General features: G+C 41.2%; 2 protein-coding genes across 2 annotated transcripts in view; both read left to right on the forward strand.

Annotated features, from left to right (window-relative positions):
- Window positions 1–7225, forward strand: part of LOC103281820 (melanotransferrin) — a 43100-nt gene extending 35875 nt beyond the window's left edge. Inside the window, exons 16-17 of the mRNA XM_062960407.1 lie at window positions 5911–6082; window positions 6867–7225. Coding sequence (XP_062816477.1) covers window positions 5911–6082; window positions 6867–6919 — 225 coding nt within the window. The 3' untranslated portion in view covers window positions 6920–7225. The remainder of the gene's footprint in view (window positions 1–5910; window positions 6083–6866) is intronic.
- A 4947-nt stretch (window positions 7226–12172) lies between these two features.
- Window positions 12173–18863, forward strand: LOC134293231 (zinc finger and SCAN domain-containing protein 2-like). The gene is made up of 2 exons (XM_062960223.1): window positions 12173–12324; window positions 17189–18863. The coding sequence occupies exon 2, from the start codon at window positions 17381–17383 to the stop codon at window positions 18494–18496; it is 1116 nt and encodes a 371-aa protein (XP_062816293.1). The 5' UTR covers window positions 12173–12324; window positions 17189–17380; the 3' UTR covers window positions 18497–18863.
- Window positions 18864–23684: the final 4821 nt, after the last annotated feature.

The raw sequence follows: 23684 nt of genomic DNA on the forward strand, positions 1-23684 counted from the left end.
TCTTTTTCTTGGCAGCACAGTTGGTGTCTCTCTGCCATGTTTGGAAGGCTTTCCTTTTGTTATCAATTAGATGTTGGATCTCTTTGTCGTTATCATCAAACCAGTCTTGATGTTTCTTAGTTTGGTATTCAATGGTTTCCTCGCAGGCTGTGATGATGGAGGCCTTCAGTTTGTTCCAATGTTCCTCAACATTTATTTTATTATTTATTTATTTATTTAGAGTATTTATATTCCGCCCTTCTTTCTCACCCCGAAGGGGACTCAGGGCGGATTACAATGAACACGTATATGGCAAACTTTCAATGCCAACAGACAAACAACATACATTAGACAGACTCAGAGGCATTTTAAACATTTTTCCAGCTTCACGATTCCGGCCACAGGGGGAGCTGTTGCTTCACCGTCCAGTAGTGGCTGTACTTCCTCATTCCTTTCCTCGTGTTTTGCTGGCAGTTTTATGGTGTTGTAAATTAGCCTCCCGCATAAAGCGTCTCTAAATTTCCCTAATTGACAGGTGCAACTGTCTTTCGGGGCTGCATAGGCCAACAGCAAGCCAGGGCTATTAATGGTCGGAGGCTTAACCCGACCCGGGCTTCGAACTCATGACCTCTCGGTCAGTAGTGATTTATAGCAGCTGGTTACTAGCCAGCTGCGCCACAGCCCGGACCCATTTTCGGGGTGTTCTGTGGGTAGATGATCCTTGAGTGTTGTTTGGAGAAGGGCTCGTTTGGAGGGCTCCTGAAGGGCTTGGGTGTTCATTTTGCACCTTGTTTTTCTTCCTTGGAGTCTGCGTTTGGGGACAATCTTGATGGCCATCATGCTTCGGATTAACCTGTGGTCCGTCCAGCAGTCATCAGCACCTGTCATGGCTCTTGTGAGAAGCACATCGCGGCGGTCTCTGGCACGCGTAATTACATAGTCCAAGAGGTGCCAATGCTTTGACCGAGGGTGCTTCCATGATGTCTTGAGCTTGTTTTTCTGGCGGAAGAGCATGTTGGTGATGACAAGGTTGTGCTCTCCGCATTTGGTGAGAAGCAAGATGCCATTCGAGTTGCTGTTTCCGACCCCGTCTTTTCCTATGATCCTATGATCAAGTCCCGTCCGACTCTGGCATTAAAGTCCCCGAGGAGGAGGATTTTGTCCTCCTTAGGTATCTCCGATAGGATGGTGTCCAGTCAGTTTGTTACCAGCAAAAGCTGACTGCACCTGCTTCTGGTTTATAGCCGAGTTTCCCCACAGCTGCTAGGGCGGTTCCCAATTACTCCAGCATTTCTGGCAGCTATTCTAGCTGAACGGCATCTCTGCTTTGTTTCCTTTCGCCTTTCCTGAAATGTGGGTACTTGCAAAATCTTCTCAGATTCCAATTCCACCTCTAATTCCTGAACACTTTCCTGCTCCCCTTCCTCTTCTGATGATGAGGAATCCCTAACAGTCCTCTTGGGATTATGCTGGGGGGAGGGTGAGACAGGTGGTGGCTGAGAGCCCTCCAGAACACTCTCAGCCACCACCTGTCTCAGCCTTGTGCTGTCCTTGTATGGCATCTAATTGTTGCCACTGTTGTAAGCCACCCTGAGTCCCTTCGGGTGAGAAGGGCGCGATATAAATGTGAGGAATAAATAAATAAATAGAGCCGTCCATCCCAGCATAAGGACAGAGATGCTTGCACCCTCCTTATTCCAGGAGGAGAGCAAGTCATGCAGTGGTTGAGAGTGTTCCAGAGGGCAGACCGCCATGTCCTAAAGCCAAGAGGACAGGGAAAATTAGGAGGTCCTGAGGTAAGCATCCAGAGGCCTTAGTTTCCCCATGCCTGGAGTAGTGTATATAAGACATCTGTTTTGTGAGGGAAATAGACATTGCAGTGACCAGACTGTGGGCACAATGTTTGGACACTAGGGAGCGAATGGGAGTTTGGCAGGACATCTTTAGAACTTTTATTCAGTGATTGTGGAAAGATGGAATACATTTGATTCTAGCTTATTGTTGTGAGCTTGATTTCAGCTCCAAGAACCTCCAGTCTTACATCTCCTGATGGACGGCCACCCAACCTCTGCTTCAAAACCTCTAGAGCAGTGGTTCTCAACCTGTAGTCCATGGACAGGGCGTTTGAGCGGGAAATCTTTAGAACTGTTATTAAGTGATTGTGGAAAGATGGAATACATTTGATTCCAGCTTCTTGTTGTGAGCTTGATTTCAACTACAAGAACCTGCAGAGTCTTAAACCTCCTGATGGACGGCCACTCAGCCTCTGCTTCAGAACCTCTAGAGCGGTGGTTCCCAACCTGTGGTCCATGGACAGGGCATTTGAGTGGGAAATCTTTAGAACTGTTATTAAGTGATTGTGGAAAGATGGAATACATTTGATTCCAGCTTCTTGTTGTGAGCTTGATTTCAACTACAAGAACCTGCAGAGTCTTAAACCTCCTGACGGATGGCCACCCAGCCTCTGCTTTAGAACCTCTAGAGCGGTGGTTCCCAACCTGTGGTCCATGGACAGGGCATTTGAGCGGGAAATCTTTAGAACTGTTATTAAGTGATTGTGGAAAGATGGAATACATTTGATTCCAGCTTCTTGTTGTGAGCTTGATTTCAACTACAAGAACCTGCAGAGTCTTAAACCTCCTGACAGATGGCCACCCAGCCTCTGCTTCAGAACCTCTAGAGCGGTGGTTCCCAACCTGTGGTCCATGGACAGGGCATTTGAGCGGGAAATCTTTAGAACTGTTATTAAGTGATTGTGGAAAGATGGAATACATTTGATTCCAGCTTCTTGTTGTGAGCTTGATTTCAACTACAAGAACCTGCAGAGTCTTAAACCTCCTGACAGATGGCCACCCAGCCTCTGCTTCAGAACCTCTAGAGCGGTGGTTCCCAACCTGTGGTCCATGGACAGGGCATTTGAGCGGGAAATCTTTAGAACTGTTATTAAGTGATTGTGGAAAGATGGAATACATTTGATTCCAGCTTCTTGTTGTGAGCTTGATTTCAACTACAAGAACCTGCAGAGTCTTAAACCTCCTGACAGATGGCCACCCAGCCTCTGCTTCAGAACCTCTAGAGCGGTGGTTCCCAACCTGTGGTCCATGGACAGGGCATTTGAGCGGGAAATCTTTAGAACTGTTATTAAGTGATTGTGGAAAGATGGAATACATTTGATTCCAGCTTCTTGTTGTGAGCTTGATTTCAACTACAAGAACCTGCAGAGTCTTAAACCTCCTGACAGATGGCCACCCAGCCTCTGCTTCAGAACCTCTAGAGCGGTGGTTCCCAACCTGTGGTCCATGGACAGGGCATTTGAGCGGGAAATCTTTAGAACTGTTATTAAGTGATTGTGGAAAGATGGAATACATTTGATTCCAGCTTCTTGTTGTGAGCTTGATTTCAACTACAAGAACCTGCAGAGTCTTAAACCTCCTGACAGATGGCCACCCAGCCTCTGCTTCAGAACCTCTAGAGCGGTGGTTCCCAACCTGTGGTCCATGGACAGGGCATTTGAGCGGGAAATCTTTAGAACTGTTATTAAGTGATTGTGGAAAGATGGAATACATTTGATTCCAGCTTCTTGTTGTGAGCTTGATTTCAACTACAAGAACCTGCAGAGTCTTAAACCTCCTGACAGATGGCCACCCAGCCTCTGCTTCAGAACCTCTAGAGCGGTGGTTCCCAACCTGTGGTCCATGGACAGGGCATTTGAGCGGGAAATCTTTAGAACTGTTATTAAGTGATTGTGGAAAGATGGAATACATTTGATTCCAGCTTCTTGTTGTGAGCTTGATTTCAACTACAAGAACCTGCAGAGTCTTAAACCTCCTGACAGATGGCCACCCAGCCTCTGCTTCAGAACCTCTAGAGCGGTGGTTCCCAACCTGTGGTCCATGGACAGGGCATTTGAGCGGGAAATCTTTAGAACTGTTATTAAGTGATTGTGGAAAGATGGAATACATTTGATTCCAGCTTCTTGTTGTGAGCTTGATTTCAACTACAAGAACCTGCAGAGTCTTAAACCTCCTGACAGATGGCCACCCAGCCTCTGCTTCAGAACCTCTAGAGCGGTGGTTCCCAACCTGTGGTCCATGGACAGGGCATTTGAGCGGGAAATCTTTAGAACTGTTATTAAGTGATTGTGGAAAGATGGAATACATTTGATTCCAGCTTCTTGTTGTGAGCTTGATTTCAACTACAAGAACCTGCAGAGTCTTAAACCTCCTGACAGATGGCCACCCAGCCTCTGCTTCAGAACCTCTAGAGCGGTGGTTCCCAACCTGTGGTCCATGGACAGGGCATTTGAGCGGGAAATCTTTAGAACTGTTATTAAGTGATTGTGGAAAGATGGAATACATTTGATTCCAGCTTCTTGTTGTGAGCTTGATTTCAACTACAAGAACCTGCAGAGTCTTAAACCTCCTGACGGATGGCCACCCAGCCTCTGCTTCAGAACCTCTAGAGCGGTGGTTCCCAACCTGTGGTCCATGGACAGGGCATTTGAGCGGGAAATCTTTAGAACTGTTATTAAGTGATTGTGGAAAGATGGAATACATTTGATTCCAGCTTCTTGTTGTGAGCTTGATTTCAACTACAAGAACCTGCAGAGTCTTAAACCTCCTGACAGATGGCCACCCAGCCTCTGCTTCAGAACCTCTAGAGCGGTGGTTCCCAACCTGTGGTCCATGGACAGGGCATTTGAGCGGGAAATCTTTAGAACTGTTATTAAGTGATTGTGGAAAGATGGAATACATTTGATTCCAGCTTCTTGTTGTGAGCTTGATTTCAACTACAAGAACCTGCAGAGTCTTAAACCTCCTGACAGATGGCCACCCAGCCTCTGCTTCAGAACCTCTAGAGCGGTGGTTCCCAACCTGTGGTCCATGGACAGGGCATTTGAGCGGGAAATCTTTAGAACTGTTATTAAGTGATTGTGGAAAGATGGAATACATTTGATTCCAGCTTCTTGTTGTGAGCTTGATTTCAACTACAAGAACCTGCAGAGTCTTAAACCTCCTGACAGATGGCCACCCAGCCTCTGCTTCAGAACCTCTAGAGCGGTGGTTCCCAACCTGTGGTCCATGGACAGGGCATTTGAGCGGGAAATCTTTAGAACTGTTATTAAGTGATTGTGGAAAGATGGAATACATTTGATTCCAGCTTCTTGTTGTGAGCTTGATTTCAACTACAAGAACCTGCAGAGTCTTAAACCTCCTGACAGATGGCCACCCAGCCTCTGCTTCAGAACCTCTAGAGCGGTGGTTCCCAACCTGTGGTCCATGGACAGGGCATTTGAGCGGGAAATCTTTAGAACTGTTATTAAGTGATTGTGGAAAGATGGAATACATTTGATTCCAGCTTCTTGTTGTGAGCTTGATTTCAACTACAAGAACCTGCAGAGTCTTAAACCTCCTGACAGATGGCCACCCAGCCTCTGCTTCAGAACCTCTAGAGCGGTGGTTCCCAACCTGTGGTCCATGGACAGGGCATTTGAGCGGGAAATCTTTAGAACTGTTATTAAGTGATTGTGGAAAGATGGAATACATTTGATTCCAGCTTCTTGTTGTGAGCTTGATTTCAACTACAAGAACCTGCAGAGTCTTAAACCTCCTGACAGATGGCCACCCAGCCTCTGCTTCAGAACCTCTAGAGCGGTGGTTCCCAACCTGTGGTCCATGGACAGGGCATTTGAGCGGGAAATCTTTAGAACTGTTATTAAGTGATTGTGGAAAGATGGAATACATCGTTTGCTTCCAGCTTATTATTGTTGTGAGCTTGATTTAAACTCCAAGAACTTCCAGAGTCTTACGGTGTTGATTATAAAAGTAATGTTGAAGGAGGGTGAAATCCCTGCAGGGCAGTGAACCATACTTTTTATATTATTGTATAGTATAATAATAATATCCTAAATTTCCAATTATATTCTTTTAGGATTTAGGCACCAGCTTTCAACTCTTTCAATCTCAAAACTATGGAGGAAGCGACCTTCTTTTTAAAGACAATACAAAAAGGCTCCTTTCTGCCGTTAATGGTAATTTCAGAGCTATTATCGGAGAGCCATTTTTCAAAATGGCCGAATCCATCTTCAACTGCACAAAGGCAGGTAAGAATCATCCCTATTATAAATAACTAGCTGTGCCCGGCCACGCGTTGCTGTGGCAAAGTGGTGGTGGTATTGGTTAAAAATTGTTGTGGAATTTTTATTTGACGTTATTTGTATTTTTTAATTAATTTTATTGTAACTTATCTTTTTTATTTATTTTATTATTTTGTTGTATTATTTTTAGTTATTTTGTTATTATAGTATTTTATTCTATTAATTTTTAGTGTTTTTAATTATTTTAGTGTTTTTTATTGTTTTTATTGTATTATTTGTATTTATTTTATTTTTTATTCTTTTATTAACACTTGGCTGAGTGGGTTGCTAGGAGACCAAGTGGGCAGAGCTTAGCCTTCTAACTGGCAGCAAGTGGATAAAAACAATTATTTCTCTCCCTCTAATTAGGACTTTATTTTTCTTTTCTTTTTGTTGTCGGAACCTAGGGGCAAGGATGGTGGGTTGTGTTGCCAAATTTCTAGGTTCTGGGGCTTGTACTTTTGTTGTTTAGTGGGAGGAACAGACACCATTACTCTTTTATATATATAGATAATGTAATGCCCTTAATTTAATGTGATGTAATGTAATAACATTAATGTGATTCATTTCAGTTAATTAAATTCATTAAATTCATTCAATTAAATTACATTACTGGGAGTTGAAAGCCAAAAACCTCTGGGGGCCTCTGGTTGAGAATTACTGCGCTAGTGTATAAATAAATAATAAGTAAAGATAGAAATAATACATGAAATTAATGCCCATTTAATTCCCTTCCTTTTTTGTTTTTCAGGTATTTTGGATTTCTGCAAACGAGAATCTTGTGCCGATCCATCAAGACACTAAAAAGAATAATATTTGATTTTAAAATATATTTGTATTGATTTCCTTTTTTTAAAAAAGCTATTGGGTGACCTTAGAAGTCACACTCTCTCAGCCTCAATTCCTTGTGTTTTATATCATCTACCCCACTCTGTTTTTTAATTTTATAATTTTGATTAAAAAACTTAAATGCAAAATATGTACTTACCTTCATGTTGCTCTGGTTCACTTCATGTTTGTCTTTCTCTTATTCTCTTTGATATCATTTTATTGTCGTTTTCTGGTTTCAAGCTACAATACGACCATAAATAAGTAAAGATACGTCCCAAATTTTGCCTGTTTTTAAAAGAAGCAGTCATCTTGGTCCACACATAGGTGAAATGCTAATTATTTTTTATTTTCCAAAATATAAATACAAGTGTGGGCATAAAAAATATCTGTTATTCCAATCATTACCAGAAATAATAAACCAAAACTGAACAGATGATGATGATGATGATAATGACGGCAATGGTATGATAAAATTGTGCACATTTATGTTCAATTGTAATTTTTAAAGAAAGTTTTTTTATAAGACTTTTTGGCAGGACTTATTTTCCATAAATTTTCAAATATTATTTTTGGCCAGAATATGTGTGTGTGTGTGTGTGTATGAATATGAGCCCCTGGTGGCACAGCGGGTTAAACTCCTGAGCTGCTGAACTTGCGCACTGAAAGGTCGCAGGTTTGAATCCGGGAAGTGGGGTGAGCTCCCGCTGTTAGCCCCAGCTTCTGCCAACCTAGCAGTTCAAAAACATGCAAATGTGAGTAGATCAATAGGTACCGCTCCGGCGGGAAGGTAACGGCGCTCCATGCAGTCATGCCCATGGCCACATGACCTTGGAGGCGTCTATGGACACCGATTGCTTCAAAATTTGAACATTAACACTGGCGAGTGGTTTAAGGTATTCACATACCTACTATTACACACCTGTCACACCTGAGACAGGTAAAACCATGCTTTTTTCACAAACAGAGCCGTCTGTGGGACAAACAAGCAACAGTCTCTTTACTACAAATGACTCTTATACAGCAATATTTTGCTGATGATGATGATGAAGATGAAGGAAGAGACCCCATGGACCATCTAGTCCAACCCCCTTCTGACATGCAGAAAAAGCACAATCAAAGCAACCATGACAGATGGCCACCCAACCTCAATAACGATAATAATAATAATAATGGAGAAGGAAGAGACCCCATGGACCATCTAGTCCCACCCCTTCCTACCATTCAGGAAAGGCACAATCAAAGCACCCCCAAGAGATGGCCACCCAGACTAAATAATAATGATGATGATGACGATGAAGAGACCCCATGGACCATCTATTCCAACCCCCTTCTGACATGCAGAAAAAGCACAATCAAAGCACCCATGACAGATGGCCACCCAGCCTCAATAATGATGATGATAATAATAATAATAATAATAATAATTGAAGTCAAAAATCAGAAACTCCTCAAAGCACAGCAGACAAAAAAACCAGTACAAGAAAACCGCACTACAAACTAGAGCAGGATCAGTACAAGAAAACCGCACTACAAACTAGAGCTGACAGCTGGCACAACAAAACATTGCATGGAAAGTTCCTTGACAAAATTGAAGGAAAAGCTGACAAAGAGAAGACCTGGCTCTGGCTCACGAATGGGACCCTGAAGAAGGAGACAGAAGGCCTGATCCTTGCAGCCCAGGAGCAAGACATCAGGACAAAGGCAATTCAGGCCAAGATCGAAAAATCAGCTGATGACCCAAAATGCTGACTGTGCAAGGAAGCCGACGAAACCATAGATCCTATCCTCAGCTGCTGTAAGAAAATCGCACAGACAGACTACAAACAGAGGCACAACTATGTGGCCCAAATGATTCATTGGAACTTATGCCTCAAGTCCCACCTCCCAGCAGCAAAGAATTGGTGGGATCACAAACCTGCAAAAGAAAATGAGCATGCAAAGATCCTGTGGGACTTCCGAATCCAGACTGACAAAGTTCTGGAACACAACACACCAAACATCACAGTCGTGGAAAAGAAAAAGGTTTGGATCATGGATGTCGCCATCCCAGGTGACCGTCGCATTGACGAAAAACAACAGGAAAAACTCAGCCGCTCTCAGGACCTCAAGATGGAACTTCAAAGACTCTGGCAGAAACCAGTGCAGGTGGTCCCGGTGGTGATGGGCACACTGGGTGCCGTGGCAAAAGATCTCAGCCGGCATTTGGAAACAATAGACACTGACAAAATCACGATCTGCCAACTGCAAAAGGCCACCCGACTGGGATCTGCAGCATCATCCGAAAATACATCACACAGTCCTAGACACTTGGGAAGGGTTCGACTTGGGATTTTGTTATACGAAATCCAGCATATCTATCTTGTTTGCTGTGTCATAATAACAATAATAATAATAATCTGAAAATACATCACACAGTCCTAGACACTTGGGAAGAGTTTGACTTGGGATTTTGTTATACGAAATCCAGCATGTCTATCTTGTTTGCTGTGTCATAATTATTATTATTATTATTATTATTACATCACACAGTCCTAGACACTTGGGAAGTGTTCGACTTGTGGTTTTATGATATGAAATCCAGCATGTCTATCTTGTTTGCTGTGTCATAATAATAATAATAATAATAATAATAATAATAATACATCACACAGTCCTAGACACTTGGGAAGTGTTCGACTTGTGATTTTGTGATACGAAATCCAGCATATCTATCTTGTTTGCTGTGTCATAATAATAATAATAATAATAATAATAATAATAATAATAATACATCACACAGTCCTAGACACTTGGGAAGTGTTCGACTTGTGATTTTGTGATACGAAATCCAGCATGTCTATCTTGTTTGCTGCGTCATAATAATAATAATAATAATAATAATAATAATAATAATAATACATCACACAGTCCTAGACACTTGGGAAGTGTTCGACTTGTGATTTTGTGATACGAAATCCAGCATGTCTATCTTGTTTGCTGTGTCATAATAATAATAATAATAATAATAATATACATCACACAGTCCTAGACACTTGGGAAGTGTTCGATTTGTGGTTTTGTGATATGAAATCCAGCATGTCTATCTTGTTTGCTGCGTCATAATAATAATAATAATAATAATAATAATAATAATAATAATAATAATAATACATCACACAGTCCTAGACACTTGGGAAGTGTTCGACTTGTGATTTTGTGACACAAAATCCAGCATGTCTGTCTTGTTTGCTGTGTCATAATAATAATAATAATAATAATAATAATAATAAATCACACAGTCCTAGACACTTGGGAAGTGTTCGACTTGTGATTTTGTGACACGAAATCCAGCATATCTATCTTGTTTGCTGTGTCATAATAATAATAATAATACTAATAATAATAATAATACATCACAGAGTCCTAGACACTTGGGAAGTGTTCGACTTGTGATTTTGTGATATGAAATCCAGCATGTCTATCTTGTTTACTGTGTCATAATAATAATAATAATAATAATAATAATACATCACACAGTCCTAGACACTTGGGAAGGGTTCGACTTGGGATTTTGTGATATGAAATCCAGCATGTCTATCTTGTTTGCTGTGTCATAAAATAATAATAATAATAATAATAATAATAATAATAATAATGGAGAAGGAAGAGACCCTATGGACCATCTAGTCCCACCCCTTCCTACCATTCAGGAAAGGCACAATCAAAGCACCCCCGAGAGATGGCCACCCAGACTAAATAATAATGACGATGATGATGAAGGAAGACACCCCATGGACCATCTATTCCAACCCCTTTCTGACATGCAGAAACAGCAGAATCAAAGCACCCATGACAGATGGCCACCCTGCCTCAATAATAATAATAATAATGGAGAAGGAAGAGACCCCATGGACCATCTAGTCCCACCCCTTCCTACCATTCAGGAAAGGCACAATCAAAGCACCCCCGAGAGATGGCCACCCAGACTAAATAATAATAATAATAATAATAATAATGGAGAAGGAAGAGACCCTATGGACCATCTAGTCCCACCCCTTCCTACCATTCAGGAAAGGCACAATCAAAGCACCCCCGAGAGATGGCCACCCAGACTAAATAATAATGGAAGGCGCTTCCACTGCACTCCGAGGCGGAGAGTTCCACTGCTGAACAGCTCTCCTTCCAGTCAGGAAATTCTTCCTCGTGTTCAGATGGGATCTCCTTTTCCTGTCATTTGAACCCATGGCTCCACTGAGGCCCAGTCCCAAAGCGAGGCCTGCTCCGTTTTCCTCAGGCCTGGCGCCCTTTCAGATCGTGAGGCGAGGCTCTCCTGTCTCCTCACAACCTTCTCTTCTGCTTTATTTCAATCTATATATACATATAGAGGCATATTCATATAAATATATACGTACAGAAATATATATATATATTTCTTCCCTCAGGAAATCTTCCTCTTCTTCTTCCCGACAAAATGGCGGCCCTGCGGTGACGTCATTCCCTCAGAAGCCTCTCTCTGTCACCAGAGGCCGCTTTCCTTGTAACCCGTCAATCAAAGCCGGAGAGCGGCAGGCAACGAATGGGGATCCTCCAGTGGGCGGGGCTTCCTGGACTCGGCCAATGGGAGAGCGAAGGAGGAGGGGCTTCTTTCTCTGCCTTTTAGTCTACTTCTGTGTCGCCAAAGGCAAGCCGTCAATCAAAGCTGCAGAGCGGTAGGCAGCGAATGGGAGGCCTCCGATGGGCGGGTCTTTCAAAGATCTTTCCAAAGAGGAGGGGCCTCAACAGAGCCTCTCCCTGCCTCCCTGTCTTCTTAGCAAGCCGTCAATCAAAGCTGCAGAGCGTTAGACAGCCAATGGAGGTTCTCCAGTGGGCGGGGCTTTTCTAGACTCGCCCAATGGGAGGGCGAAGGAGGAGCGGCCTCAACAGAGCCTCTCCCTGCCTATTAGTTTCAGAGGCCGACTTCTTAGCAAGCTGTCAATCAAAGCTGCAGAGCGATAGACAGCGAATGGGAGGCCTCCGATGGGCGGGTCTTTCAAAGACTTGCCCAATGGGGCCTCTCCTGCCTATTAGTCTCAGAGGCCGACTTCTTAGCAAGCCGTCAATCAAAGCTGCAGAGCGTTAGACAGCCAATGGGGGTTCTCCAGTGGGCGGGGCTTTCCTAGACTCGCCCAATGGGAGGGCGAAGGGAGCGGGGCTTCTTGTTGGGCGTGCTTCATTCTCATCCTTCTCTCTGTCTCTGTCACCAGAGGCCGTCAATCAAAGCCTCAGAGCGGTAGGCGGCCAATGGGAGGCGTTGCTTGGGCGGGGCTTCTAGGACTCGACCAATGGGAAGGCGAAGGAGGCTCTTCCCTCCGCCATTTTTTTTCTGAGGCGAGAAGGCGGCGCTTGAAGGAGAGAGAGCGGTGAGTGTGCCTGTCTGTCTGTCGGTCCATTTCCCTACCTGAGGCCGGGGTCGTGAGGGGCCTGCCTGGGCCTTCCTTCCCGCCCTTGTGCCTGACTCGCCTCCCGTCCCTCCGGCCTGGCCTTGCGCTGAGAGAGTGCGGTCCAGTCGTGTCCGACTCTGGGGGTTGGGGCTCATCTCCATTTCTAAGCCCAAGAGCCGGCGTTGTCCATAGACACCACCAAGGTCATGTGACTGCGTGGAGCACCGTTACCTTCCCGCCGGAGCCGTACCTATTCATCTACTCACATTGGCATGTTTTCGAACTGCTAGGTTGGCAGAAGCTGGAGCTAACAGCGGGCGCTCACTCTGAACCTGGGACCTTTCGGTCGGCAAGTTCAGCAGCTCAGCGCTTTAACACACTGCGCCACCGGAGGCTCTATCTACCTACTTATCTGTCTATCCATCCATCTATCCACGTATCTCTCAATCCATCTATCAATTTTTCTACCTGTCAATCCATCCATCCATCTACCTGTCTATCCATCCATCCATCGATCTACCTACTTATCTGTCTATCCATCTATCCATGTATCTCTCAATCCATCTATCAATTTTTCTACCTGTCAATCCATCCACCTAGTTGTTTATCCATCCATGTACCTCTCAATTATCTATCAATTTTTCTACCTGTCCATCCATCCATCCATCTACCTGTCTATCCATCCATCCATGTGTCTCTCAATCCATCTATCAGTTTTTCTACCTGTCCATCCATCCATCCATCCATCCATGTATCTCTCAATCCATCTATCAATTTTTCTACCTGTCCATCCATCCATCTACCTAATTATCTATCTCTCCATCCATGTATCTCTCAATCCATCTATCAATTTTTCTACCTATCAATCCATCTACCTACTTGTCTATCCATCCATCCATCCTTGTATCTCTCAATCCATCTATCAATTTTTCTACCTGTCCAACCATCCATCTACCTAATTATCTATCTATCCATCCTTGTATCTCTCAATCCATCTATCAATTTTTCTACCTATCAATCCATCCATCCGTCTACCTACTCGTCTATCCATCCATCCATGTATCTCTCAATCCATCTATCAATTTTTCTACCTATCAATCCATCCATCCATCTACCTACTTGTCTATCCATCCATCCATGTATCTCTCAATCCATCTATCAATTTTTCTACCTGTCATCCATCCATCCACCTAGTTGTTTATCCATCATCCATGTATCTCTCAATCCATCTATCAATTTTTCTACCTATCAATCCATCCATCCATCTACCTACTTGTCTATCCATCCATCCATGTATCTCTCAATCCATCTATCAATTTTTCTACCTGTCCATCCATCCATCCATCCATCTACCTACTTGTCTATCCATCCATCCATCCATCCATGTATCTCTCAATCCATCTATCAATTTTTCTACCTATCAATCCATCCATCCGTCTACCTACTCGTCTATCCATCCATCCATGTATCTCTCAATCCATCTATCAATTTTTCTACCTGTTATCCATCCATCCATCTACTTGTCTATCCATCCATCCATGTATCTCTCAATCCATCTATCAATTTTTCTACCTATCAATCCATCCATCCATCTACCTACTTGTCTATCCATCCATCCATGTATCTCTCAATCCATCTATCAATTTTTCTACCTGTTATCCATCCATCCACCTACTTGTCTATCCATCCATCCATGTATCTCTCAATCCATCTATCAATTTTTCTACCTGTTATCCATCCATCCACCTACTTGTCTATCCATCCATCCATGTATCTCTCAATCCATCTATCAATTTTTCTACCTGTTATCCATCCATCCACCTAGTTGTTTATCCATCCATCCATGTATCTCTCAATCCATCTATCAATTTTTCTACCTATCAATCCATCCATCCATCTACCTACTTGTCTATCCATCCATCCATCCATGTATCTCTCAATCCATCTATCAATTTTTCTACCTGTCATCCATCCATCCACCTAGTTGTTTATCCATCATCCATGTATCTCTCAATCCATCTATCAATTTTTCTACCTATCAATCCATCCATCCATCTACCTACTTGTCTATCCATCCATCCATGTATCTCTCAATCCATCTATCAATTTTTCTACCTGTCCATCCATCCATCCATCCATCTACCTACTTGTCTATCCATCCATCCATCCATCCATGTATCTCTCAATCCATCTATCAATTTTTCTACCTGTCCATCCATCCATCCATCCATCTACCTACTTGTCTATCCATCCATCCATCCATGTATCTCTCAATCCATCTATCAATTTTTCTACCTGTCCATCCATCCATCCATCCATCCATCCATCCATCCATCTACCTACTTGTCTATCCATCCATCCATGTATCTCTCAATCCATCTATCAATTTTTCTACCTGTTATCCATCCATCCATCCATCTACCTACTTGTCTATCCATCCATCCATGTATCTCTCAATCCATCTATCAATTTTTCTACCTGTCATCCATCCATCCACCTAGTTGTTTATCCATCCATCCATGTATCTCTCAATCCATCTATCAATTTTTCTACCTGTCCATCCATCCATCCATCCATCTACCTACTTGTCTATCCATCCATCCATCCATCCATGTATCTCTCAATCCATCTATCAATTTTTCTACCTGTCCATCCATCCATCCATCGATCTACCTACTTGTCTATCCATCCATCCATCCATGTATCTCTCAATCCATCTATCAATTTTTCTACCTGTCTATCCATCCATCCATCCATCTACCTACTTGTCTATCCATCCATCCATGTATCTCTCAATCCATCTATCAATTTTTCTACCTGTCATCCATCCATCCACCTAGTTGTTTATCCATCATCCATGTATCTCTCAATCCATCTATCAATTTTTCTACCTGTCCATCCATCCATCCATCCATCTACCTACTTGTCTATCCATCCATCCATGTATCTCTCAATCCATCTATCAATTTTTCTACCTGTTATCCATCCATCCATCCATCTACCTACTTGTCTATCCATCCATCCATGTATCTCTCAATCCATCTATCAATTTTTCTACCTGTCATCCATCCATCCACCTAGTTGTTTATCCATCCATCCATGTATCTCTCAATCAATCTATCAATTTTCTGCCTGTCCATCCACCCATCTACCTACTTATCTATCCATCGATCCATGTATCTCTCAATCCATCTATCAGTTTTTCTACCTGTCCATCCATCCATCCACCTACTTGTCTATCTATCCATCTATCGATCCATGTATCTCTCAATCCATCTATCAATTTTCTGTCTGTTCATCCATCCACCCATCTACCTACTTACCTATCTATCCATCCATGTATCTCTCATTCCATCTATCAATTTTTCTACCTGTCATCCATCCATCCATCCACCTAGTTGTTTATCCATCCATCCATGTATCTCTCAATCCATCTATCAATTTTTCTACCTATCAATCCATCCATCCATCTACCTACTTGTCTATCCATCCATCCATGTATCTCTCAATCCATCTATCAATTTTTCTACCTGTCATCCATCCATCCACCTAGTTGTTTATCCATCCATCCATGTATCTCTCAATCAATCTATCAATTTTCTGCCTGTCCATCCACCCATCTACCTACTTATCTATCCATCGATCCATGTATCTCTCAATCCATCTATCAGTTTTTCTACCTGTCCATCCATCCATCCACCTACTTGTCTATCTATCCATCTATCGATCCATGTATCTCTCAATCCATCTATCAATTTTCTGTCTGTTCATCCATCCACCCATCTACCTACTTACCTATCTATCCATCCATGTATCTCTCATTCCATCTATCAATTTTTCTACCTGTCATCCATCCATCCATCCACCTAGTTGTTTATCCATCCATCCATGTATCTCTCAATCCATCTATCAATTTTTCTACCTATCAATCCATCCATCCACCTACTTATCTATCCCTCGATCCATGTATCTCTCAATCCATCTATCAATTTTCTGTCTGTTCATCCATCCACCCATCTACCTACTTACCTATCTATCCATCCATGTATCTCTCATTCCATCTATCAATTTTTCTACCTGTCATCCATCCATCCATCCACCTAGTTGTTTATCCATCCATCCATGTATCTCTCAATCCATCTATCAATTTTTCTCGAAAACATGCAAATGTGAGTAGTTCAATAGTTACCGCTCTGGCGGGAAGGTAACAGCATTCCATGCAGTCATGCTGGCCACATGATCTTGGAGGTGTCTATGGAAAATGCCAGCTTTTCGGCTTAGAAATGGAGATGAGCACCAACCCCCAGAGTCGGACACGACTGGACTTAACGTCAGGGGAAACCTTTACCTTTACCTTAATGCAATGCATTGAAAACATTGACTACAAAAACATTGGCTACTAACAAATTGACTACAAATAGTATTTTAATGTATTTGTCCATTATTTTATTTTGTGTATTGTTGGAATGTTTTAAGTTTATGTTAAATATGTTGTTGTTGTTCGGGCTTGTCCCTGTTGTGAGCCGCCCCGAGTCCCTTCGGGGAGATGGGGCGGGATATAAAAATAAAGTTGTTTATTATTATTATTATTATTATTATTAATAAAGTTGGAATTGCATAAAATGAACTTGCAGTAACAACATTGTTGGAAGTAAAAAGTTCAATCCTTGCTGCCTAGAGAAACAGCTGTGGATCTGGGTGGGTGGCAGACTGCATTGGATAATCCAGAACGTTGGATAAGCGAGACTCTATTTCCATTTTCAACATGAGCCATGAAGGATAATTTTGGAAATGAAGGTTTGTAGCTTCATGTTTAATATTTTGCTTCTTCTTTATTGACCAGGGAAATGAAGACCCTCTGAAGTCACCTCTGGCATGATAAGAAAATATCAGTATCTAGTGAATATTGAGGAATTTGGAAACTAAAGTGCATTAAGGATACCAGTTGTGTAGGAAAAAGAAATTCTCTTGGCTGAATTCTTAAACTATTGATCAGAAAGGAAAAACAAGAGTCAAGTGTCAATATTGCAATTATATGTACATAACTGTCGACATGAAGGAGAAAGCATATAAATGTACTGAGTGTGGAAAGAGCTTTGGTCAGCTTGGAAATCTGAAGAGACATCAAAGGACTCACACTGGGGAGAAACCCTATAAATGCCTGGAGTGTGGAAAGAGCTTCACTGACAGTGGAAATCTGCGTTCACACCAAACAACACACACTGGGGAGAAATCCTATAAATGCTTGGAATGTGGACAGAGCTTTGCTCGGAATGGACACCTACAGTCACATCAAAGGACTCACACCGGGGAGAAACCCTTTAAATGCCTGGAGTGTGGACAGAGCTTTGCTCGGAATGCACACCTACAGTCACATCAAAGGACTCACACTGGGGAGAAACCCTACAAATGTCTGGAGTGTGGAATTAGCTTCGCTCATAATGTAGGTCTATATTCCCATCAAAGGACTCACACTGGTGAGAAACCCTTTAAGTGTCCAGAGTGTGGAATGAGCTTCACTGAGAGTGGAAGTCTACATAGACATCAAAGGACTCACACTGGAATAAAACCCTATAAATGCCTGGAGTGTGGAATGAGTTTTTCTCGAAGTGGGCATCTACTTTCGCATAAAAGGACTCACACTGGGGAGAAACCCTATAAATGCCTGGAGTGTGGACAGAGCTTCACTCAGAGTAGAAATCTTCGTTCACATCAAAGGATTCACACTGGGGAAAAACCCTATAAATGCATGGAGTGTGGAAAGAGCTTCATCCACAGTGCAAGTCTATGTTCACATCGATGGACTCACGCTGGGGAGAAACCCTATAAATGCACGGAGTGTGGACAAAGCTTCACTGACAGTGGAAGTCTACATAAACATAGATGGACTCACTCTGGGGAGAAACCCTATAAATGTCTGGAGTGTGGAAATAGCTTCACACGGAGCGGCAGTCTACATAGACATCAAAGGACTCACACTGGGGAGAAACCCTATAAATGCATGGAGTGTGGACAGAGCTTTGCTGAGAGTGGAAGTCTACAAAAACATCTAATTACTCACACTGGGGAGAAACCCTATAAATGCACGGTGTGTGGAAATAGCTTCACACGGAGTGGCAGTCTACATAGACACCATAGGATCCACACTTGAGAGAATGATGATAATTGACACCAGAGTTGTCAGGGTATTGTGTATTGTGAAATGTTAAAATCAATCTGGGTTATTAGAAATGCCTTATGTGTTAGTTTTTCGGCAAGGCATTTCAGCAGTTATGGAGTTAATGAGAGTCTGCTATGATTGATGTATCACAGGACCAATGGGGTCAAGTTTGTTTTGACCGGGACTTTCTTTCTTGTTCCTGTGGAATGCAGAGGAGTTTCCTGATCAGTTGAGCAATGTGCTGTGCATGCATGAGTTCGCTTCGGGCAAAAGCACTCATGGAGAGAAGGACTGATTTGCTCTGTTTGTATATAGAAATGTAAATAAAAGTTTATTGCCGTTGGATTTCCAACCGAAACCTCATCTGCTGGAGTGTGTTTGTCCAGTGCTGTTTTTCCACACCGGGAGACAGTCTGGAGGAAGGAGGTCAAGACCGGGATGGTGAATTTTTGGATTTCACTCTGCTACCCATCATTCCCGCTGACAAGAGTAACTTTCTTACATGTACAAAAGCAACTCTTGTAAATGTTGGAAGTGCAAACACAGAAGTTGGGACATTCTATCATATGTGGTGTATTGTTGAAAGGTTGAACTAAAATACATTCCATCATGGAGGTAATTTAAGGTTAAATGAAATCAGAATTTTATTTGTTGTGAATGCTGGACGATCAAGTAGAAGGAAAACATGGATAATTGCAATATACAGTACAGTCTCACTTATCCAACATAAACGGGCCGGCAGAATGTTGGATAAGCGAATATGTTGGATAATAAGGAGGCATTAAGGAAAAGCCTATTAAACATCAAATTAGGTTATGATTTTACAAATTAAGCACCAAAACATCATGTTATACAACAAATTTGACAGAAAAAGTAGTTCAATACGCAGTAATGTTATGTTGTAATTATTGTATTTACGAATTTAGCACCAAAATATCACGATACATTGAAAACATTGCCTACAAAAATGGCTTGGATAATCCAGAAGCTTGGATAAGCTAGGATTGGATAAGTGAGACTCTACTGTAATTGACACCAGAGTAACTTTCGTACATGTACAAAAGCAACTCTTGTAAATGTTGGAAGTACAAACACGGAAGTCGGGACATTCTATCATATGTGGTGTATTGTTGAAGGGTTGAACTAAAATACATTCCATCATGGAGGTAATTTAAGGTTAAATGAAATCAGAATTTTATTTGTTGTGAATGCTGGACGATCAAGTAGAAGGAAAACATGGATAATTGCAATATACAGTAGAGCAGGGGTCCCCAAACTAAGGCCCGGGGACCGGATGCAGGCCTCTAAGGTCATTTACTTGGCCCCCGTCCTCAGTTTTATAATATAATATATTGTATATACATATAATATTGATAATAATAATATAATGTAATACAATATAACACCAATAATAATACCATATAATAACATTAATTATATATTCTATCTATATATATAAAAGGGTAATGAAATTTTGGCCTAGGACAAAACAACAAAACGACACATCCCAGAAACACTAAACTTGGCAGCACAACCCCTCATCCATGCCTCTACGTTCATACAACAAAAAGAAAAGAAAAATAAAGTCCTAATTAGAGGAAGAGGAATAATTGTTTTTTATTCAATTGCTGCCAGTTAGAAGGCTAAGCTCCGCCCACTTGGTCTCTAGCAACCCACTCAGCCCAGGGGACAGGCAGAGTTAGGCCTCACTTAGGCCTCTTCCACACTGCCTATAAAATACAGATTATCAGATTTCAACTGGATTATCTTGACTCCACACTGCCATATAATCCACTTCAGTGTGCATTTTATACAGCTGTGTAGAAGGGGCCTCATATAATCCAGTTCTAAGAAGATAATATAAGATTATAAATATAATATGTAAATAATTACTGTGATATAATAATACAGAACAATATAATCTCTAAAATCAGGACAGTAAATAAAGAGCAACACTCTGAAAGCATAAGCCACAGCAACGCGTGGCCGGGCAAAGCTAGTATTACATATAACATTACTAATAATATTACAGTATAGTGGTATAGTTCAATATAGTAATATATCATGCTAATATGGTGCTATGCTAATAATATAATATATTGTATGTACATATAATTTGTAAGCCACTCTGAGTCCCCTTTGGGGTGAGAAGGGTGTGATAAAAATGTAGTAAATAAATGCAGTAAATAAATAAATAAATAAATAAATAATACATTTTAGATTTAGGCTCGCCCAAAGTCTGAAATGACTTGAAGGCACATAACAACAACAACAACAATCCTAATTAACTTGACTATCTCATTGGCCAGAAGCAGGAGCACACTTCCCATTGAAATCCTGATAAATGTATGTTGGGTTAAAATTGTTTTTATTTTTAAATATTGTATTGTTCTTTCATTGTTCTCGTTGTTGTTGTTGTTGTTTTTGCACTACAAATAAGACATGTGCAGTGTACATCGGAATTTGTTATTTTTTTTTTTCAAATGATAATCTGGCCCCTCAACAGTCTGAAGGATTCTGGACCGGCCCTCGGATTAAAAAGTTTGAGGACTCCTGCAGTAGAGTCTCACTTATCCAAGCTAAACGGGCCGGCAGAACGTTGGATAAGCAAATATGTTGGATAATAAGGAGGGATTAAGGAAAATCCTATTAAACATCAAATTAGGTTATGATTTTACAAATTAAGCACCAAAACATCATGTTATACAACAAATTTGATAGAAAAAATAATTCAATATGAAATAATGCTATGTAGTAATTACTGTATTTACGAATTTAGCACCAAAATATCACGATTTATTGAAAACATTGATTACAAAAATGCGTTGGATAATCCAGAACATTGGATAAGCAAGTGTTGGATAAGTGAGACTCTACTGTACTAATAAAATTACATTATTTGAGGCATCAATAGGTTAAATGTTTTTGAATGTTTACATAAAATTGTAATTTATGATAATAATAAGATTTTAATAAGATAAGACTGTCCAACTCTGATTACCTATATACTTGAGTATAAGCCGACCCAAATATAAGCTAGCCAGGACCCTTACTCGAGTATAAGCTGAGGGGAGCTTTTTCAGCCCTAAAAAAGGGCTGAAAAACTAGGTCTATACTCGAGTACATAGGAGCCCCGGTGGTGAAGTGTGTTAAAGCACTGAACTGCTGAACTTGCAGACTGGTCGCAGGTTCAAATCCGGGGGGCGGAGTGAGCACCCACTGTTAGCCCCAGCTCCTGCCAACCTAGCAGTTCAAAAACATGCCAATGTGAGTAGATCAATAGGTACCGCTCCGGCAGGAAGGTAATGGCGCTCCATGCAGTCATGCCGGCCACATGACATTGGAGGTGTCTACGGACAACGCCGACTCTTCAGCTTATAAATGGAGATGAGCACCAAACCCCCAGAGTGTGAGTAGATCAATAGGTACTGTTCTGGTGGGAAGGTTAATTTTAAATTAATATTAATATTAAACCTTTACCTTTATACTCAAGTATATACAGTAATATGCATTTTTCCCATGGAGTAAACAACAAAACCACTGAACCAAATCACACCAAATTTGGCCACAAAAGGTATAGTCATCCAATCTATGTCTTTCAATATAAAAATCTAGAAAAATAGTCAAAATTACAGAGGATGAGGAAGAGCCGTTCTCTCCCTGGCTGCCAGTCAGAAAGGTAGGCCCTGGCGCCTCTTTAATGGAGGGTGCTGCTCTAGCTCCCCAAACAAGGATTCCCCTATGTATATTAATAATAATAATATAATAATATTATATAATAATAAATTATTAAAATAATAATATAATAATATAATAATAAAATAATAATAATAATAATAATAATAATAATAATAATAATAATAATAATAAGCCATCAGAACAAATGCAATTAAGGCCAAGATTGAAAAATCAGCTGATGACCCAAAATGCAGACTGTGCAAGGAAACCGACGAAACCATGGATCATATCCTCAGCTGCTGTAAGAAAATCGCACAGACAGACTACAAACAGAGGCACAACTCTGTGGCCCAAATGATCCATTGGAACTTATGCCTCAAGTCCCACCTCCCAGCAGCAAAGAACTGGTGGGATCACAAACCTGCAAAAGTATTGGAAAATGAGCACGCAAAGATACTGTGGGACTTCCGAATCCAGACTGACAAAGTTCTGGAACACAACACACCGGACATCACAGTTGTGGAAAAGAAAAAGGTTTGGATCATGGATGTTGCCATCCCAGGTGACAGTCGCATTGAGGAAAAACAACAGGAAAAACTCAGCCGCTCTCAGGACCTCAAGATTGAACTGCAAAGACTCTGGCAGAAACCAGTGCAGGTGGTCCCGGTGGTGATGGGCACACTGGGTGCCGTGCCAAAAGATCTCAGACGGCATTTGGAAACAATAGACATTGACAAAATCACCATCTGCCAACAGCAAAAGGCCACCCTGCTGGGATATGTGCGCATCATCCGAAAATACATCACACAGTCCTAGACACTTGGGAAGGGTTTGACTTGTGGTTTTGCGAAACGAAATCCAGCATATCTATCTTGTTTGATGTGTCATAATAATAATAATAATAATAATAATAATAATAATAATAATAATAATAATAATAATAATAATAATAATAATAAATCACACAGTCCTAGACACTTGGGAAGTGTTCGACTTGTGGTTTTGCGAAACGAAATCCAGCATATCTATCTTGTTTGATGTGTCATAATAATAATAATAATAATAATAATAATAATAATAATAATAAATCACACAGTCCTAGACACTTGGGAAGTGTTCGACTTGTGGTTTTGCGAAACGAAATCCAGCATATCTATCTTGTTTGCTGTGTCATAATAATAATAATAATAATAATAATAATAATAATAATAAATCACACAGTCCTAGACACTTGGGAAGTGTTCGACTTGTGGTTTTGCGAAACGAAATCCAGCATATCTATCTTGTTTGCTGTGTCATAATAATAATAATAATAATAATAATAATAATAAATCACACAGTCCTAGACACTTGGGAAGTGTTCGACTTGTGGTTTTGCGAAACGAAATCCAGCATATCTATCTTGTTTGCTGTGTCATAATAATAATAATAATAATAATAATAATAATAATAATAATAATAATAATAATAATAATAAATCACACAGTCCTAGACACTTGGG

This window comes from Anolis carolinensis, unplaced genomic scaffold, assembly GCF_035594765.1.
Source record: "Anolis carolinensis isolate JA03-04 unplaced genomic scaffold, rAnoCar3.1.pri scaffold_7, whole genome shotgun sequence".
Lineage (NCBI taxonomy): Eukaryota > Metazoa > Chordata > Lepidosauria > Squamata > Dactyloidae > Anolis > Anolis carolinensis.